The sequence below is a fragment of the Panthera onca genome, chromosome B1 (assembly GCF_046562875.1).
Source record: "Panthera onca isolate mPanOnc1 chromosome B1, mPanOnc1 haplotype 2, whole genome shotgun sequence".
NCBI classification, from domain to species: domain Eukaryota; kingdom Metazoa; phylum Chordata; class Mammalia; order Carnivora; family Felidae; genus Panthera; species Panthera onca.
Genome location: NC_138342.1, coordinates 62,326,742 through 62,347,993, shown reverse-complemented (window position 1 = coordinate 62,347,993; position 21,252 = coordinate 62,326,742). Strand labels below are relative to the sequence as shown.

Sequence of the window (21,252 nt, the reverse complement as noted above, 5' to 3'; positions counted from 1 at the left end):
GCTGGAGCAAGAGCATATGACTCCTGATCTCAGGGTTACAAATTTGAGCTCCATGCTGGATGTAGAGATTACATAATAATAATAATGATAATAATAATAATAATGATAATGATAATAGTTTTTAAAAAACAAACTTGGGGTGCCTGGCTGGCTCAGTTGGTACAGCATGTGACTCTTGATCTCAGGTTTGTATGTCGAAGCCCCAAGATGGGTATAGAAATTACTTAAAAAATAAAACCTTGAAAAACAAACAAGGGCGCCTGGGTGGTTCAGTTGGATAAGCATCAGACTTGATTTGGGCTCCGGTCATGATTTCACGGTTTGTAAGATCCAGCCTCACATAGAGCTCCGTGCTGACAGTGTGGAGCCTGCTTGGGATTCTCTGTCTCCCTTTCTCTGTCCTTCCCCTGCTCAATCTCTCTCAAAATAAATAAACTTGAAAAAACAAACAATTTGGGGGGTCAGGATGAGAAGAGAGGAGGTTAGAGAGAAGGGGTAAGAGATGACATAAGAATGGCCTAGGTGATAGGATAGAAGGGTTGAGTATACCTTCTCTCTTGTGTAATGTTTGGAATTTTTCTTAATAAAGTTTTCTAAAATATGAGAAAGAAATATCAGATTATAAATACTTCTAGACCATACTTCTTGTTTTAAATTTTTTTAATTTTTTAATCTTTATTTATTTTTGAGAGAAAGAGACAGAGTATGAGTGGGGGAGGGGCAGAGAGAGAGAGAGGGAGACAGAATCTGAAGCAGGCTCCAGGCTCTGAGCTGTCAGCACAGAGCCTGATAACGGGGCTCGAACTCATGAACCATGAGATCATGACCTGAGCGAAAGTCAGATGCTTAAACTACTGAGCCACCCAGGCGTCCCTTGTTTTAAAATTTTTTAATTTTTTATTTTTTTAAATGTTTATTTATTTTGGAGAGGGAGAGAGACCACAAGCAGGGGAGGGGCATAGAGAAAGGGAGACAAGAATCCGAAGCAGTCTCCATGCTCTGAGCTGTCAGCATAGAGTCCAACGTGGGACTCAAACCCATGAACCACAACATCATGACCTGAAGTAAAGTTGAACGCTTAACAGACTGAGTCCCCCAGGTGCCCCCTAGACAATACTCGTAAAGTTCACTGTTCAACATGGTAGCCACTAGCCACATGTGGCTATTTAAATTTAAATGCAAATTAATTATAATTAAACAAGATTAAAAAAATCTAATTCTATGGTTGCACCAGCCCCATTTCAAGTGTTCGATAGCTACATATGGATAGTGAATACATACTGGAGAATGCAGTAATAGAACATTTCCATCATTGCAAAAAGTTCTGACAGCATTATTCTGCAGACTAGGGTTGTATCTCCATTTGGAAAGAAGCTGTAACCAGTAGTTAGAAGACTTTAACTTATTTACCATGGCAAGTCTGAGTCCTGATCCATCAAATAGGAGCTGAAAAGCTTGGGTTCAAGAACAGTGTCTATTCAGACTACCTCATAAGAAAACTGTAAAGATCAATGTTTACCCAATGAAAGCTAATCAACAAGAAAAATGTGTGGAATTGTACAATTTCAATTAGGACACCACTGTAGTGGGTGCAAGGAGTTCAATGGCAAAGGCAATGTGCAAATTAGCAACATTCCAAATGTATGTTTAAAGACAAAAAAAAAAAAATCTGAAAAATAATTCCAGTTTTAGTTTGAGAAATAACACATTTCAGTATCCAATTTAAGTTTTCCCTCCCACTCCCTTTATTTTGGAATAAAAAACAAAGGATTGGAAAAGGCTTTGAAAACAAAGAAGTATATAATAAACAATCAAGTCATTCCAAAAGGCAGAGGTACAGACCTATATCGCCCACCCCCAAAAAAGTCTAAACCAACCTCAGAGTGAAAGCAAAGGTAAGATATTTGGGGAAAACTGGAGAATGAATCTGTTTGGCTTGTGGTATTTCCAAGGATGTCCCCTACATTATCAGAAACTGCCTATGGGATAGGCTCAAAGTGAAGAGATGATGTGAATAACTCTGATGAGTTGAAGAACTTTCAGGCAGATACTTAAGTTAATCTGGGCCCATAAAATTGCTGAACATTAGCTCACAAGAAGTTGCCTCAAAAATTTTTACCTCATTCTTCCAATCTATGCAGTATAGGCCACAAAATTTCTTTTTCAAAAACAGTTTTAAGCTTTGGCCCAAGTTCACAGTTCATGTATCAAAAACATTTTCCCCCATACACTCTGTATCTAGTTTCTAGATTATAAAATATGTAACTGATTTGAAATGGGTACATTAAAGAAATCACAGAACAAAGTAAGCACTATACATTCAGAGACAAGTACTTCCATCCTGAGAGACTGTGGGTTCCTCTCCAATGAAGTAGAAATGAAAATTATAGAAAAGATTAGATGATGCATTCAGTTTTCTTCTTTTCTGAGCATAGCTCTTAATAGTTTGAAGTCTTCCCTCCAATAAATAGTAAAACCCTGATTAAAGAAATATCAGTTTGTTCTCAGCGTATTTTTTTTAATTCCAGAGGAATTTGGTATGTTACCAAGTAACATTCACACTCCCTCATTTGCATAAGGTACAAGAGTCCCAAACCAGGAAACAAGGTGTTTTCATCAAAATGCAGAGGCCTGAGACTAGGGCTTGCACATATAAAGCTCTTTGGGGAAATGATCCAAAGGAACAGGAGTGGGGACCGAGAAGTATGAAACAGAGAAGGAGGCACAGTCATCCTAAACATATGTATATGGAGCTAATCACACTGTGGGCTGAGGCTAGGGCCCATGTGGGACCCTCTGAGGAGCCATATATATTGTGCCTCAGAATTGTCCAAAGTTAGTGACAAAAGAGAGAAGTATTTGTCCACCAGATTCCATCTCCCATCAGGCAAGTGTTGGCCCATGGGATGGAAACGCCCTTGGACAGCCAGATGTGTACATAGGTCAAAATAGTGAAGCAGAGCCCAGGTGGCTACAGCAGAGAAGCCTGGGGGAGAAAGCTATAGATATGAGGTCTACACCTGCCTGAAACGCACACAGCAACAGCATGAATTACATAAAGGTGGACTGAGAGGAAGCAGGCTGGCACAAGTCTTATCCAAAGGATCAATTTTGTTCATTCAGTCACATGTTTATTAACCAGGGGGGAAGGCGGGGGGGGGGGGGGGGGGGGGCGGTGCACAACACAGTCTCTCCCTGCAAATCTGGAAGTAAGGCTAAGAATACATGAATGTGGTCAAGGCTAGCAGAACATATGTTTGTGGTAATGAGAGATTTATTTTTTTTTAATGTTTTAATGTTTATTTTTCAGAGACAGAGACAGAGAGTGAGTGGAGGAGGAGCAAAAGGAGAGGGAGACACAGAATCTGAATCATGGCTCCAGGCTCTGAGCTGACAGCACAGAGCCCCCACATTGGGCTCTAACCCACCAACCAGGAGATCATGACATGAGCTAAAGTTAGGTGCTCCACTGACTGAGCCACCCAGGCACCCCTGAGAGATTTTTTTTAAAAACATTCACAGCTATATTTGATCATTCCTGTTTATGTATGTATGTATGTATGTATGTTTATTTATTTTTGAGAGAAAGAGAACACAACCATGCTAGAAGCAGAAAGAGAGGGAGACACAGAATCCAAAACAGGCTCCAGGCTCTGAGCTGTCAGCCTAGAGCTGGACACAGGGCCTCAACCCACAAACCACGAGATCATGACCTGAGCTGAAGTCAGATGCCCAACCAACTGAGCCACCCAGGTGCCCCATTCCTATTTATTTTAAATAGGGTCTTGAAGAAAGGAGTGGTGAGGGTTGGGGTGGAGATTCCAGAACACCATAAAGGTGACACACGAGCACTGCAGGCAATCACTGCTGCAGGAATTCAGAGACAGAAAAATTACCAAAACTTGGATGGCGAGTCAAGGCTTCGAGCAGACAGTATATTGGATCTATGCCTCAGAGGTGTGCTCTGATTAGAAAAAGGGAAGACTGCATTTTAGGTGTGTGAGAGAAGGGGCAAATGCTCACTTCCTGCTGGGGTGGGGTGCGGTGGGTTGGCAGTTCTGGCTGGAGCCCAGTCTTTGGTATAAAGTCATTATTAGTTCCATATTTATTTCCTTTTTATTGAGGATGAATGTTTCACACATCACTGAAAGCACTTTGTATGTCTTAACTTATTTAATCCTACAAATCTTTGAGGAAGGTACCATTATTATTTTATAGCTGACGCATGAGATGTACACAAGGTATGTAACTTGCCTAAGATCACAGAGATGGTTAAATGGCAGAGCCGATACCCTAGAACCCAAGCAGTCTGACTGTAGAGCCTATGTTCATAATCCAAATGTGATATAGTACTACTGCCTCTCAGTGAGAGAAAACAAAGCAAGAAAGAGAAGGGTGCCATCTGATGCATCTGCATTTAGGAACAGATGGGCTGGGAAAGGACAGATTTGGAAGCATCCCAAGGGAAATAATTCTGTCAAGCAGCTGGAAGTCCTAATGGCCTCAAAACCATTTCCCAGAGAGTACAGTCCCAGAGTTGGGGCCACCAGAGAACAGCACAGAAGGTCTTTCAGAAGGTCACCACCCATCCCTTACTTAGTTAGGATGCTACTGCAAACTCACGGTGAGTGAACAATAGGAATAATCACATCCTCTGCCTTCAACTCATTCTGGCTGCTTAACACACACACACACACACACACACACACACACACACACACACACTATTCCTCAGCATTCTACCATGTCCAACTAGAATCAGAACAGGACAGAGAGTGGGAAAAATCATTACAGACTGGGAAAGACTTTTCAAAAATAATGAGGACCCTAGGCTCCGTAGCAGATTCCCTGACTAGGACCCTTGGCTCCATTGTAGATTCCCTGACTAGGACAGTATGGTGAACTGTTACTATTCAAAATAATCACCCCCACCCCAGCCCAGGATGGGGAATTAAATCCTCATTCCAGGGCCCTCAAGTCTTGGTCAATTGACTGGCAGAGCCACTCTTTGCAGAAGGATTATCCATCACCATCTTGCTGAATTTAGGAGTGAAAATTTACTTTAGCCAATGAAATTCATGTAGAAGTGACCCATGGTAAGAGCTTGATAGTTCAGGGGTCAGTATATCTTTTTCCTCTGCCACCAGACTGGCAAGGTCCAGATAGAGGACCTGGATCCTGGGGTCAGAACAGCATGGAGATCTCAGAGGATGAATCAAAGATTGTGGTTAAGAAATAAACCTTTGTTGTGTAAGCCACCAAAATTTGGGACAAATGCGTTACTTCAGCATACGTCAGTCTAACAGACCGACACAAATTGTAGCATAAGTTAATCTAACAGACCAACACAAATTGTAGGTCTATATGTATATTGGTCTAAGAACCTTGGTTCTAAAGCCTAGTGCTCCCAGTAACTGGCTGTACACATTAGGTGTTAGTTTCTTTGTTCCTCAGTTTCCTTGTCTATGTTACTTCTTGGGAATTTTGTAAGGATAAAGTGAGATAATTATCTTGACAATTCAAATAAAATTTAAAAATCAAGATGCCAAGAAGGCTTGCTGTGCACAGAGGTTTTTGTTTTTTTTAAATTAACTATAGTTAATATACAATGCTACATTAGTTTCAGGTGCACAACATAGTGATTCAACAACTCCATACATTAAGCTATGCTCACCATAAGTGCAATTACCATCTGTCACCACACAACACCATTACAATATTATTGGCTATATACCCCATGCCGAAAGTCTCATTCCTGTGACCCATTCACTCTATAACTAGAAGTTTGTATTCTCTTCATCTCCTTCACCTATTTTGCTCATCCCCCAACCCCTTCCCCTCTGGCAACCATCAGTTTGTTCTCTGTATTTATGATTATGTTTGGCATCTTGTTTGTTCATTCACCTTGTTTTTAAGATTCCACCTAAGTGAAATCATATAGTATTATCTTTCTCTGACTTATTTCACTTAGCATAATACCCTCTAGGTCCATCCATGTTGTCACAAATAGCAAGATCTTTTTTATGGCTGAGTAATACTCCATTGTGTGTGTGTACACACACACACACACACACACACACACACACACACACACACACAACTTCTTTATCCATTTATCAATGGATACTTAGGTTGTTTCCATATCTTGGCTACTGCAATAACATAAAGGTGCATATATCTTTTTGAAGTACTGTCTGTATTTTCTTTAGGTAAATACCCAATAGTGGAATTACAGGATCATATAGTATTTCTATTTTTAATTTTTTGAGGAACCTCCATACTGTTTTCCACAATGGTTGCACCGATTACATTCCCACCAACAGTGCATGAAGGTTCCGTTTTCTCTATATCCTTGCTAACACTTGTTATTTCTTATTGTTTTGGTACTGACAGGTGTAAGGTGACATCTCATTGTGGTTTTGATTTGCATTTCCTTATGATTAATGATGTTGAGCATCTTTTCATATGTCTGTTGGCCATCTGCATGTCTTCCTTGGAAAAATGCCTATTCAGGTCCTCTTCTCATTTTGGAATTGATTTTTTTGGGAGGGTGTTGAGTTGTGAAAGTTCTTTATATATTTTGGATATTAACCCCTTATTAGCTATTTCATTTGCAAGTATCTCATGCCATTCAGTAGGTTGCCTTTTAGTTTGGCTGATGGTTTCCTTTGCTGTGCAAAAGCTTTTTATTTTGGTATAGTCCCAATAGTTTACTTTTGCTTTGTTTCCTTTGTCTCAAGAGACATATTTAGAAAAATGTTGCTAAGGTCAATGTCCAAGAGATTACTACTTCCTTTAAAGAGTTTTATGGTTTGAAGTCTCACATTTATGTCCTTAATCCCTTTTGAGTTTATTTTTGTGTATAGTGTAAGAAAATGGTCCAGTTTCATCCTTTTGCATGTAGCTGTCTGGTTTTCCCAGCACCATTTATTGAGGAAATTTTCATTACCCTATTGTATATTCTTGCCTCCTTTGTAATAGATTACTTGGCCACATAAGTGTGGGTTTATTTCTGGGCTCTCTATCCTGTTCCATTGATCTATGTGTCTATTTCTGTGTCAGTACCTTTTATTTTAATTACCATAAGTTTGAAGTGTATATTGAAATCTGGGATTGTGATACCTACAGCTTTGTACTTTCTCAAGATTGCCCTATTTGAAGTCTTTTGTGATCCCATACAACTTTTAGGATTATCTGTTCTAGTTCCATGAAAAATACTATTGGCATTTTCCTAGGGATTGCATTGAATCTATAGATTGCTTTGGGTAGTATGGACATTTTCACAATATTAATTCTTCAAATCCATGAGCATGGTATATCTTTCCATTTGTGTCATCAATTTCTTTCATCTTTAAAAAAAATTAAAAATCAGGATGCTGAACAGCTTCCTGTGCACAGATGGTTTTGGTTAAGCCTTTTCCTTTCAACAGTAGGTCTGAGTAAATGTAATGGGCACCCTTAATGATACTCACAAAATTTATATTGACATGAAAACAATACACAAAGGGATGTAGTGAATGAAAAGGTGTTAAGTCTTAAGAAAACCATAGCTTTTAATAGACTTTACTCCTACTTTCATACAATCCTATGGTTTTTTTTAATATTCTTTATGGAGAACACTGTTGGACACTTGTAGTCCAAGATAGAAGGGGTCCTACCATTCTTCCACCCTTTAGGACTCACTTGCTTCAATGTTTAAGAAAATAAGACTTTGTAGTTCTACATCTTGAGGAAGGCCTCAATACAGAAGACTAAACAGAGGAAGACCTATGCTGGGGATGTTGTCACTGGATCCCTCCTCCTCTTTGTGTGTTTCCTCTGTCTTCACTTCCTCTATTCTTAAGGATGCGATCTGGTCATGAAAGGAATCAACTCCTCTATCCTTTCTCATCTCCCCTCTATTCTACTGAATCCTGAAGAATTCAATACTCTGCAGACTTTCAAGGTCTATCAACCAATTCCAAGAATCTGAGATATCTTAAGTTGGGGCACAGGGTGGGTAGGATATAAAATATCTTTAAAACTGTGTAGAAAATATGCACGTGTCTTAAAGAATACACTGCATTATCTGGTCTCCTCCCACCTGCCTCGACTCACATCTATTTTCTCTACCCCACCCTGAACAGTGACGTCATAGGTGGATTTCCTCAAAAGGCTGTCTCACACCCAGAGCTTTGCAGGAGCTATTCCCTTGGCTTAGTACACTTTTCCACCTCATTTTCCTTACTCATCCTTTTGCTTCCTTACCCATCCTTCAGAGAAATTTTTAGAGAGCAGCAGGGATGGCATCTCAAATACTCAACATCATAACTTCAGCATCTGCTCAGAGAAAGTATGAAAGAAATATCTGATGAAGCAGATGGATTAGGAAACTAAGAATGGCTATTGATGTGTTTAGGTTGTTGTGGGTTGTTTTGTTTTTCAATTTCTAAGCTATCTGTATTACTTCTATAAGAAAAAACTTATGAAGAAAAATCATAAATTCATCCCAAAGTAATGTTACTTAACTATCAAAACAGGTATGTGTATACACACACACACACACACACACACACACACACACACATTTTTTGGAGACATAATTCCCTTATAATTAATACTTGCTAGAAAATGGAGTTTGACATTACTTACTATTATTTCAACATTCACACAGGCTGAATGTCACAGGCATATGGGTGTACTATCACTACAAAATGTCTTTACTTCTCAAGTAGTTTTAAATTATAGCTATGAAGGTCAGTTACCAGAGCCAAACTTGTTCTTAACAAGTAGAATTTTTATATCCATTCAATCAAAGAGTCCCTCACATCTTTCTGTGCCTATTCATTTGCAGATAGGAGTAGAAATTGTAACTGGGCTCCTCATATCATGCATTCACATGTGACGCCCATCTTCATATGCTTTCCAATTTCTTTAGGCTAAAAGATGTGACTTGCAGCAGGGCCACATAGCTGAGGAAGTTCCATATGGAGGAGATCACATCCTTGAGCATCTTCCCTTTCACCTCCTCAGAGTCCAGCTTTGGCACAAGCCCCTCAATCAGAAACATCTCGGCTTTGCTTCCCCAGCTTTCAGCTGCCATACTCTATTCTTTTCAGAGGCTGATGCTTTATGCTATGTATTTTTTCACCACAATTTTTAAAATGCAAAAAAAGGAGGGGGGCATGAACAAAGCTTCTGCTTGTTGGATACCAAAGACATTCTTTTTGGAACATGAAGCCTGATCAACCTCTTCATCTCAGCCTGCCCCTCCCACAACATATCACACTCAATCCCACACGGTCACAGTTCAGCAGGTGGACAGAATGCAACCACATAGGTCAAGTTCCTGCATCCTTTGACTTGAGCAAGACACTCACACTCAGTGGCATGGATCCTTAAAAAGGTGGCTCTAATGCCTTGGTTCTGGCATATGAGGGTAAAGACTCCTGATTTCTACCTGAGACCAGCCCTGAGAGGACACAAATTTGATTTCATATCACCCAGCAAAATTATTTTTAGAAGCCTGTCTCTATCACCTCAGCCCAAATATTGGTTTTCATGTTCCACAGTGGTTGCACTGATAGGTTGCCAGCAGGCCTGAGTGGGTCAGAGGCAGTACTGCTTAGTTGGGAGGGAGTTTTCTGTCAATCTGGATTTAAAAAACAACAACCACAAAGCAGGTATCAATTATATTGTAAAGTAGATCTCCTTAGGGAACAGGATAGAAGCTTTGGATCTGCTGGGTCTTTGTTTAAATAATGGTTCACTTCACTGACCCCAGTTGAGACAGGTCTAGCTAGCACTATGAAAGAGTTTTCAATAAATTATAAAATCCAAGAGCAGCCCATACCCACCCCACCCCCAGTCAAGTTTAAGGTCCTATAAAGAGAAACACTGGCTTAGAAAACTCTATACCCTGCCCCACAGGAAGTCTAAACCCAAAGATCATTATCAGCTGTGGCATCATCAGTGGACATAAATACTAGGCCTTCTGGCAATCAATCAAAGTAGGACATCCAAATCATCCGCTCCTTTGTCTGGACACAGACAGAGGGTGGCCCCTTTGAAAGCACTAAGCATTGGTGTCAATTATATGGGTGTCCAAAAAGACAGGGTCTAGCAGACACACAGTTTGGTTTCTAAGTCACAGTTTTTAGATGGGTTAAGCTTACTTGTGTAAATCTCACAAAGTTGATGAAAACGTGCTAACAATCTAATAACTCTTACATCAGGATGGTGGGGTATGGGTAGTTTTGTTCTTTTAATCGATTTCCACGGGTCTGTTTTTCATTGCAATGTAAACACTTCATTTTTAAGGAAGATATTTTAAAGCATAAAAAAAAAAAAACTATAGCTTTCAAAGATTTGAAAAGGACAGATTACTACACCTCAAACACTTCCAGCATTCCTTAATAATTGCTTATAGAGTCTCAGTGTGTACAATTTATACCACTGACAGAATTTTAATTTTTAAAGACCTCCCCCTAGATGACAGTCCCTTTATCATTTAGATAGCCATCCCGAAGACCTTTTTCAGCTCCATTAAGCTTTTGCCAGGTACAAAAGAGCCAGAATCCCTCATGCAAGGACCACAGCATCAAGTCTTAGAAATGGCAATTTTGTAACACAGGAAAATAACGTTTCACTGTCAGTCCTCACCCTCCTCCTGCTGAAAACAGACCATATCTTCAGGAACCATCTCTAATGATTCCCAGACAAGATCTTTACCTGCATCATAAGTGTTGACTCAGCAACAGGCACATAATTTCCTTTCTCCCTAAATGGCTTACATACTCCATACTCACTGAAGTTCATCACTTCACTACGCATAGACACTAAATCTCTCAGAAAATAAAAGCTCCAGGTAAAAAGAGAAGGTCTCTCTTGTCCACTGATGTAACCCTGGCTCCCAGAACAGTACCTGGCACATAGGAGGTACTCGGTAAATACTTTTAAATGAGTGAATGAACTTGGTTTTTCCATTTCTTTTGGCTCCACAGATAAAAGAATAATTAAATAGGTTTCTTGAAGGATATCATGCGAAATCTCCATCGCTGCAAAAGTTTAAATACATACCATCTGTTAGGGATAAAGTAAGAAATATTTTTGCATTGGGAAGAAGGCTGAACTGAATAATCTCTTAAAGTTCCTTTCAACTCCTAGGCTATATAACTTGAACACCACACCTTAAGAGAGAGTGGATCAGCTACATAAAGCCTGATTCCCAAGTAGAGTAAATTACCATGTTCTGTTTAAAAGAAAGATAATAGCTGTCCTGGGACTTGGATGCAAAAATACTAACTCACCCAAAATGTGGACACATCCCTAAGGGAGAAATGCTCTCGTTAATCATTAGTTATATTCTGAAACAGATGTGCTTTAGGGTCTTCTCAGAGCCAAGCAGCAACACCATCCAAGAGAAAATGGAGACACTAGGGGTTGAGATTAGAACAAAAATAAACAGTATCACACTGACTTTTGTTTTCCAGCCAACAAATCAACTTAAGAAACATCTTAATTCAGCCTTAAGGTTTAAATGGTTATAACTGAATATAACCAATTCATAAGACAGAAAATACTGCATCTGACATACAAGGTTTTTCCCCAGTAAAATCTCATATTTACCTAGGATATCACACAAAGACATTCAAGTTCAAGAATGCCTAACATTGAGAGCAAATTATTCTAACTGAACTTTCCTTCAATCTGGATGGGAGAGGCAGTTTGTAGGGAAAGGAGATCTATTCATGTTTCCCTAAACAACTTTTTTAAAAAGTCTAAATTCTAAAGGAGTAACTAGGGAAACTCCATTCATACATAGATCAACTTTGGAGTGGTTCTTTTCTCTCAACACACCCTTCCTTTCATTTGTTCAAATCAGAGAATAGATAAAGGAACAGGAGGGGCAGAGAATTCTAAGATGAAGGATGTAGTGTTGATCCCTTGGAGCTGGATTTGGATAAATATGTATTCACGAGGGTTGTTTTGAAGGTACGACTATAGGCACCACACTTAAGGCAAGAACTGAATGAACAAAGTAAAACAAGTCAACAATTCGTTGGAAATGTATGAAAAGACTTTTCAACTTTGTAGTCAACTTTTGATCACCCAGACCACGGCTCAGTCCAAAAAAAAAAAAAAAAAATGTCTTCTGTTTTTAAACTGCAATTTAATCTTAATTCCAGTGACAACAGGGAATGTGCAGAGAAAGCAGTTACCTCCTCTGTACACATACTCTTTTTGGAATCTCCTCTATTATTTGAATAAGAGGTCTTAGAGAAGAATTCTGTGGGATTAAGCTCACATCTGGTTGGCAGACCTGGTGTTGGATATGATTATGGCCACACAACTAAATCTCAAATCCACATACTGTTCCTATTTAACTGACATATATGAACTAACTAATTTATAGAAAATGTGCAGCAAATTATTTCTTCCACCTCCCCCAAGCCTCAAGAATGCACCAGCAATAGGTGTTACTGAACACCCCCCCCCCCAAATTTGCATTCCTAGACACTCTCCAATTATCTCAAGCAGTTATCAGTTATTTTAGTTATGGAAATATGTGCCCTGGAAATAAGTACAGTGTGTAGGGGCGCCTGGGTGGCGCAGTCGGTTAAGCGTCCGACTTCAGCCAGGTCACGATCTCGCGGTCTGTGAGTTCGAGCCCCGCGTCAGGCTCTGGGCTGATGGCTCGGAGCCTGGAGCCTGTTTCCGATTCTGTGTCTCCCTCTCTCTCTGCCCCTCCCCCGTTCATGCTCTGTCTCTCTCTGTCCCAAAAATAAATAAAAAACGTTGAAAAAAAAAATTTAAAAAAAAAAAAAATAAGTACAGTGTGGGGACGGTGAGAGAGAAGGGAGTAATTTAACCAGATAAACTTGACCTCTCTGTGCCTCAATTTCCCCCACCAGAAAAATAAAGGGATTAGCACAGAGACTATGTAAATTCCCTCAGTAACAATAATCCAGGACCACTAATTATCAAGGGCACAATTTGTGTGCAAGAGGAAACCTGATTCTTAAGCGTCAGGTCATTAAATATTAGAGTATAAAATGCCCAAAAAACCCAGTTACACTTCAATAGGACCACAGCACATTGTGACAGTGGAGAACGTCTTTGAAAACACGCCTGCAGCCAAACCACCAAACCGAGTTAAAGCACGCAGAAGGACCCCGCGAAGTTCCCGGGGCGGGGTGGGGGCGGGGGCAGCAAAAGGCGCGTGTATCTGGAGAGGAGTTCGAGGAAGAGCTTGGAGTCCGAGCACAGCCTTGCATTCCTGGGGCTTCGGAGCTTCCAGTACGCCTGTAAGTCTTTCGTGTGGAACCACAAGACCTCTCAAGCCACCACCTGCGGCCACACAGTTGTGGGAGGGAGAGGAGAAAAGGAAGGAGGTAGAGCGGGAAAAACCTCGCTCGAGGCGCAGCCCAAAACCGGTGGTGCGAAAGTGGACTTCGAACATCGACAAAGAAATGGGGAAAGAGAAGGAAGGAGGACTCCGCCTTTCCCACCCGGCTCTGCTCCTTTCAATAAAAAAGGAAGGGCCGCCGCCGTCCCTCCCCCCCACCCCCCCTCCGCCTTTCACCCTAGGATGCGGAGCACCGACTGAGACCGCACCCTCAAAGTCCGGCTCTGAATCGCGAGCTGAGTCTTGCACCCCACCAGGCGCTGCCCCTGCCCGGCTCGTGAATTTGGGGCGGGAGCGCACCCTCGGTCCTTCGCTCGCCCCGAGCCGCGGGGCACCGGGTTCTCCACTCGCCCGCCCTAACCTTCCTCTTCCTCGCGTCCGCGCCTCCTCGGTTCGCCGCCCCCGGTCTTCTAACCTCGGAGCATTTAATACTTCCACCCACCACGACAAGGGGGCCTTGTGAAAACTTTGTGTGTGTAGCTAGGGCTTTTGTCCACATCCTGGGCAGGGCCAGGTCAGCTGGGTGGGTGCCTGGGGGTGTCCCGGCTCTCACGATGGGGAAGCCACCACGGAAATCCCAGCCTTCCATTTCTGACCCGCTTCTACGGCCGTGTGACAGCGCGCTTCGGGGAACAATTCCCATGCCCTGGTCGCCCCTCGGCGAGGGGGAGTCAGGAGGAAACCCCCGCACTCGGTGCCTCTCTCGACTGTCACGAGAGAAAAGGTGTGCACGCCGAGAGGGAGGCAGCCGAGAAATACCGTGCCTGAAAGAAACCTTTTAAAGGGAAAAGAGGGAAGGGGTCCTTTCTCTCCCACATCTCGGGAACCCGGGCGCGATGAGGCGATACACTGTTGCATCACGTAGTAGCCCAGCCTCTAGTCTCCTAGCCCTCCCCTCAGCTCCAGACGCGCGCCCAATCTCACGCACACACCCACAGCCGCCACCATCCGGAGCCCCCGCCCGGGCCCCGGTATTCCCCCCCGGCACCCGCCTGAAAGCGGGGACCACCCAGTGCCGGGAGAGCCGCGGGCAAGGGTGGTGAGGCCCCAGCACTCACAGACGGTCTCCCCACGGCCACGGCCATCGCGGCTGCGGCTCCGACTCCAGCTGCGCCCGGGTGCTCTCCGCCAACACTGGCTGCTGCTCCCGCTCGGGCTCGGGCTCCGGCTCGCCTCCCCCGCGCCTCCCTCGCGGCTGCGCTCTGCCAACACCCGGCTCCCGCTCGAAGCCAGCGGCATCTGCTCCCCCCACGCCGCCGCCCCTCCCGCTTTATTAGAGCAACATGGCCACCCGCCTGGAAGGGACCATTTGCTTCCCCGGGAAGGGGTGTGAGTCTGCGCGCCGGGGCTGAGGCGGTGGGAGGGGGGATGGCGTGCGGGCCTCCAGCCGGGGTCAGCGGGCTCAGGCCGCAGGACTCGCCCTCAGCGAAGGTAGCCGTGAGCCCCGAAACGACCCTCTCCAGTGCCACCGAGACTCCCGCAGCCTGTACTCTGGCCGCCACCCCCCCGCTCCACCACGTGCTGGAGTCCGAGTAAAATCCTGGGCGCGGAGGTCCTAGCCTCGGGTTCCGCCACGCGCTTCACCAAGCAGGAGAGGCTGCGGAGAAGGTGAAGGGACACTGGGGCTAGACGGGTCTGCGGGGACAGCGTCTCGCGGCCAGTTAGCCCAGGGCAAGCACGCTCCACCCGGAGGAACCGGCTTGGAAGGGCTGCGGGCCAACCTGGGAGAGAGAGAGCGGTGGGCGACCGAGGTGGGGCTCGGCAGACCCCCACGAGGAAGCGTTGCCCCTCCACAATTCTTTTCATAAGGGAGAGACTAAAAGGCTGGAAGCTGTCCCTAAAGCGCGCGGCTGGGTAGGGGATCACATGGAGAGGAAGAGGCCATAGTAGGTGCGGCTGCGGACGACCCAACCACCGCCGGCTGGAGAGGAAGAAAAGGACGCCCCCGCTGGAGAATTCACGCAGCTGTTGGCAGCCCCAGAGCGTGGGGCCAAGGCCTTCCCCGGGTGCAGCGAGAGCTCGTTGGTCACCCGTGGGGGCTCAGCCGACCTTATTTGATTGCTGGAGACAGACCCGACGACGCGGAGGCGCGCGGGCGGGAGTGCGGCTGGGGAGGGGCTCGGCGACAGCGCCGGGCGGGTGACCGTGAAGTCGGCGCGACTCCGGCCGCGTGGGGCTGGAGAACTCCTCCGCTGTGGGGAAGGACTTGCGCAGCAGATGTTGGGGCGTTACTGCGTGTCTGTGTGGCGGACGGAATGGCAGGGTTCTGGCGCGTGCTGGGTGGAGAGGTGTGCTAGAGCTGCTGTAGGTGACCGCGGCCCCTCGTGGAGCGGGAGGGGCGGACCTCGAGGACGAGGTGATTGGGCATAGCAACCTGTCCGCGGCTGGATTGGAGAGCGGGGAAAGTGTGGTGCGGAGGTGAAGGGTGGTGATCAGCCCACGCGATCGCGCCCTCAGGGAAAGCCTGGGCCTATTGAATTAGGTGAAAGACAAACCGCCTGTTTAGACTGAGGCGCCTCGGAGTCTGACCTAAGCGCCCAGGTTTGTAGCGGCTTTGCGTCTGCCTCTGTCCACCCGCCCCCACCCATCCACCTACCCACCGTGGGCCGCAGGATTAGAACGCGCCGCCTTTGGCTAAGGATGAGTGGGCTCCGGGCGTGGGCCCAGCCGCTGTGAAGCAGACGCTGGGTTGCCCCGGGAAGGGTTGAGGGGCTCAGTGCTGAATTCCACCCGCAGGGCTGAGAGTACCGATGAAAGCAAGATGAGGATCTCTGAATGGAGACCTGTTGTGCGTGTGGGCGGGCCCAGACTAGCAGGGAACGAACCTAGTCAGTTTTGACCAATATCTGCCCCCTTGACTTCAAATCTTTTGAAGAAATGGACCAACATTTATGCCAGGCATACAGTAGGCACTACGTGTTGAATTCAGATGACCGTGTGGATGGGTGACGTGCAAAGGGAAGGGGAAAAGAGAAATACTTTGATCTGCTGTCTGTATATAGCCATTTTTTCCTTCTCCCTTAGGGAGGATTAGACAGTGGCACTGCCCACGGACCAAAGGTCTCACGTAAACCCTGTAAAAAAACATCGCTCTTCACCTTGCCAACCAGATGTAAGGGCAATTGGAAACCAGCTCTCCATTTTGTGTTCTGTTGACCAGGCCAGATAGCAGGATTTAATTAATTGTTTTTATTTTTATTTACTTCTTCGGTTCGTGTTTATGTTGAAAACCTCAGATTAGACTGTAAGACTATGAACTCGCTACTTGGTGGGTGGGTTAGTTTATTCTCATCACAAAAGCTTAAAGTCACTTATTCCAACAGCTCAACTGTTGGAAGAAAGCCTTTTAGGACAAAATGATCCCAGTTTACCCGACTTCTGCCTGAATTTTTTCACTGACAAGGAGCATTGCCTTAAGTTCCCCTCTCTCTGCTTTTTGTTGTTTTGGCAGGTAGGCATAAATATATTTAATAAAAATACAGTTTTATTACTTTTGGCCAATAAGGCTATTTCAGAATGTCATTTCTCATTATGAAGCTATTTTTTTTAATTTTTTTTTAACGTTTATTTATTTTTGAGAGAGAGAGAGACAGAGCATGAATGGGGGAGGGGCAGAGAGAGAGGGAGACACAGGATCGGAAGCAGGTTCCAGGCTCTGAGCCATCAGCCCAGAGCCGACGCGGGGCTCGAACTCACGGACTGTGAGATCGTGACCTGAACCGAAGTCGGAGGCTTAACCGACTGAGCCACCCAGGCGCCCCCCATTATGAAGCTATTTAAATAATCATTCTACAACCAGACCTACCTAGGTTCAAAAATCCTGGCTTTACCACTTCATAACTGTGTGACCTTGGGCGAGTTACTTAACCTTTCAGCACTTCAATTTTCTCATCTTAAAATCTGTTTAATAATAGCTCTTCGTAATAGTTACAAAGGGATTAGATTACCTTTTTAGATTATACTGTGGTAAGAACTAAAAATTTTTAAATGCAGATGGCTCTCTGACTCTTAACCAGTGTGCAGTCTGCTGAGAGACAGATGTTTAAACAATTCTGCTAGATAAGACAAATCCTAGAAAAGATATGAATTATGGGGGCACCTGGGTGGCTCAGTCGGTTGAGTGTCTGACTTCAGCTCAGGTCATGATCTCACAGTTTGTGGGTTTGAGCCCCATGTCAGGCTCTGTGCTGACAGCTCAGAGCCTGGAACCTGCTTTGGAATCTCGCTCTCGCTCTCTCGCTGCCCCTCCCCTGCTCGTGCTCTGTCTCTCAAAAATGAATAAACATTAAAATTTTTTTTAAAAAAAGAAAAGATATATGAATTATGGGATTTTAAAGTATGGTAAAAGGAACTATTCACTCTGTCAGAACAGGAAAGGGTTCACCAAGGAAGTGGAGCAGGAGAGAGAGCAAGAAAGACATTCTACTTTGTTCCTTTAGCCCTAGGAGTAGTAACGGCTTCTTAGTGTTACTAATTTTGGGATGACTTGCCATCTCTTATTTGTCCTTCTAACTTTGCCTACTTCAGCGCTTCTCAAATATTAGTACCTATGAGTCACCTAGGGATCCTGTTTGTTTATTTTTTTAAGTTTATTTATTTTGAGGGAGAGAGAGAGAGCAAGCACACGTGGGAGAGGGGCAGAATCCCAAGCAGGCTTTGCACCATCAGTGCAGAGCCCAATGCGGGGCTTGAACTCACCAGCTGTGAGATCATGACCTGAGCTGAGATCGGGAGGCTTAACTGACTCCACCACCCAGGTGCCTCTTAGGGATCTGTTTAAATGCAGATTCTAATTCACTAGGTCTACGTGGGGCCTGAGAGTCTCCAGTTCCCTCTGGCTCCCAGGTGATGCTGATACTGCTGGTCTGGTAATCAATCATACTAGACTAGCAAGGGTTTACAGTTGATAAGCAGTTCCTTTATTTAAGTTTCTTTGTTTGAAAAATCTGCATTAAATTCTTTTTTCCACTAAGAACCTGGTAGATATAGATGGAAACACACAAAAACTTGAAATTGTCATCCATGAGCTCAATCTCTTTTCCTAATTGTGAAAACATTTGTTAAAAAATTCATTCTGGGGGCACCTGGCTGACTCAGTGAGTAGAGCCTCTGACTCTTAATCTCAGGGTCTGTACATTGAAGCCCCACATTGGGTGTAGAGATTACTTTTTAAAAAATTCATTCTAAACATTGTAAATTTACCAGTAATTCTCAAATTCTCTCTTGCTTTTTATGCTCCTTGAAAATCAGGACAATATTTGCCCCTCTTTAGTCTTCTGGCATTTCTTTTCTCTGGCTTTCCAAAGCTGGCTGTATTGATTCCACAATCACTTATGCTAAGTATTTCATGGATAATTCATTTAGGCCTGGAAAGTTTAACTCACTTAAAATAATTGGTTGCTCGTTAACCACATTGGATTTTAGTAGCCTTTTAATCATTAAAATAATTTTTTTTCATTAAAAAATTACTGTCTTTAAGAGAGGAGACAAAAATTGAGGGGTCTTGTCCCCCCCCACCCCTTTTTGTCATTTGATAGCATTGTATCCTCAGAACCCAAGAAGTGACTTTCATCCTTTCTTGTTCACCCTCTTGTGGCAAGCATTACTTGAAAAACAAAAAAATTCTGGAAATTCCTTGGTATTCTTTTTTTAAAAGCAAAAATTATGTAAGCCTACAGTATTCGTCCTTGTAGGCTTGTGCTACTCTTTAATACATGCTCTTTTAAAATCTGATCTTGTTAAGAAACACCCTGTGAAATGACATGCTCCCTGGAATATGAGGACTTGGACACTGGCCACTCTCTTTGGCAGCCAGCCCTGGAGTAGGGTCAGTTCCCCTGTTGTGGCACCCCTAATTATCAGATAATTCCTTTCTCCCTGGGAGCAGTCATTTCCATGTCAGTTATTATTTCTCTTTGTGAGCCTAAAAAAAGTATGTAGTTGAAGTCCCTCTGACTACTAGATGTTGCCACGGAGAAGAGAATCCTATATATGCACCTGTATATTATGACAGCAATATCGCTTCTATATTCTCACCTTTTGTCTCAACCTATTTGCTAGCTACCATTCCACCATTATCAGTTTCCACCAGCTGAATAATTCTATTGCATGGGGTTACTCTGCACCTACATTTCTTGTTTTGTAGACTTGTTCCTTTTGAATGAGGTAATACTTCCGTATTTCAGCCATAGGTTCCTTGCTATTTCATCTACCAATATCTGTCCACTTGCATTCATTTCCTTCTGTTAAGTTTTCCAAGTTCTGTTTGCTTTGCCATTAATTCTCCCTTTCCAACCTGAGATTTCAAAAATCACCAGCACTATATTCCAAGTTTCTTCTGTTTTCATTTAGTCCATCTAGATCAACAGAAGTGGATATCAGTCAGTTGGTATGATAAATTTTAGCGGATTATGCTTCATGCCTCGCCATTATACTCTTTAGAAGAATAATAGAGTCAGCCATTGCAAGGCTTCCTCCATATTCATCCATAGCAAAAAAACATGGGCTTGGGAGTCAGAACAATAGGGGTCATGTTCCTGCACTGCCAAATATCATATGCTATGCAGTTTCTTAAATTGATATATTGATTTGGGTATAGGCTATTTCTATAGTAAAAACACCCCAGGCATGCCTGGGTGGCTCAGTCCATTAAACGACCCACTCTTGATTTCTGCTCGGGTCATGATCTCACAGTGGTGAGTTCAAGTCCTTTGTTAGGTTCCACTCTGACTCTCTCTGTCCTTCCCATTCTCTCTCTTTCTCAGTAGGTAAAATAAACTTCAAAAAAAAATTGTTGGGGTGCCTGGGTGGCTCAGTCAGTTGAGCATCTGACTTCAGCTCAGGTCATGATCTCACGATCCGTGAGTTTGAGCCCCACATCGGGCTCTGTGCTGACAGCTCAGAGCCTGGAACCTGTTTCAGATTCTGTGGTCTCCCTCTCTCTCTGACCCTCCCCCATTCATGCTCTGTCTCTGTCTCAAAAAAATAAATAAACGTTAAAAAAAAATTGTTAAAGAAAAGAAACACCCCAAAAGTCAGTGACCCGAAAAAGATAAATGTTTATGTCTGATGAAAAGTTCAGGAGGTGGTGAGCAGTCCAGAGGCCTGGCAGCTGTGATTCTTGAGGCCATCCAGAAGTCCACATTCCTTGTTGCAACCTTGTTGCTCCATCGAGTTCTGATTATTACCTTGTACACTCTGAATAAAGCTGGTTCACCAACACCGTATCCATAGTCCAGCCCGTGGGAAAGATGAAAGAGATGAAGAGGCAACGGAAGGAAAGCAATTTCCTTTTAAGGAAGTGACCTGGTCATAGTATGCGTCACCTCTGCTCACAATCCATTGCGAAAACTCGGTCACACAAATGTACTCAGGTGCAGGGGAGGCTAGGATTTGTGATCTCTTATACGACACCAAATGCCACGCTAAAAGGAAGAAATGAAAAATAGATACTGGGGGAAACCAGTCTCAGATGTAATATATTTACATAGTTTAAATTTTGTTTTAATGTTTATTTTTGAGACAGATAGTGTGTGTGGGGGAGGGGCAGAGAGAGCCAGAGACACAGAACCTGAAGCAGGCTCCCGGCTCTGAGCTGTCAGCACGGAACCTGACGGAGGCTCCAATTCGTGAGCTATGAGATCATGACCTGAGCCAAAGCCGGACGCTTAACCAAGTGAGCTACCCAAGCGCCCCTATATTTACGTAGTTTAAAAAAATAATATAAAATTGTGTACAATGAAGTCTCCCACTCCATATACCATCTGTCCAGTCCCCATCCCTTTCCCTAACAGATAAATAATTTATTAGTGTCTGGTATATCTTTCCAGAGTTTTCTTAAAGCAACTTCAAGCAAATTTAAATAT

General features: G+C 43.8%; 1 protein-coding gene and 1 pseudogene across 6 annotated transcripts in view; both read right to left on the bottom strand.

Annotated features, from left to right (window-relative positions):
- The window catches only part of SEPTIN11 (septin 11), a 92,847-nt gene extending 78,195 nt beyond the window's left edge, over nucleotides 1–14,652 (bottom strand). For 5 of the 6 annotated variants that reach the window (XM_060654826.3, XM_060654825.3, XM_060654824.3 and 2 more), the window contains exon 1: nucleotides 14,446–14,651. In XM_060654826.3, the coding sequence (XP_060510809.1) occupies nucleotides 14,446–14,472 (27 nt within the window). In that variant the 5' untranslated portion in view covers nucleotides 14,473–14,651. Of the gene's footprint in view, nucleotides 1–14,445 lie in introns of all 6 variants that reach the window. The other variant, XM_060654818.3, reaches the window with a different exon arrangement.
- LOC132692401 (mitochondrial import receptor subunit TOM5 homolog pseudogene) lies at nucleotides 8,565–9,852 on the bottom strand (annotated as a pseudogene).
- Nucleotides 14,653–21,252: the final 6,600 nt, after the last annotated feature.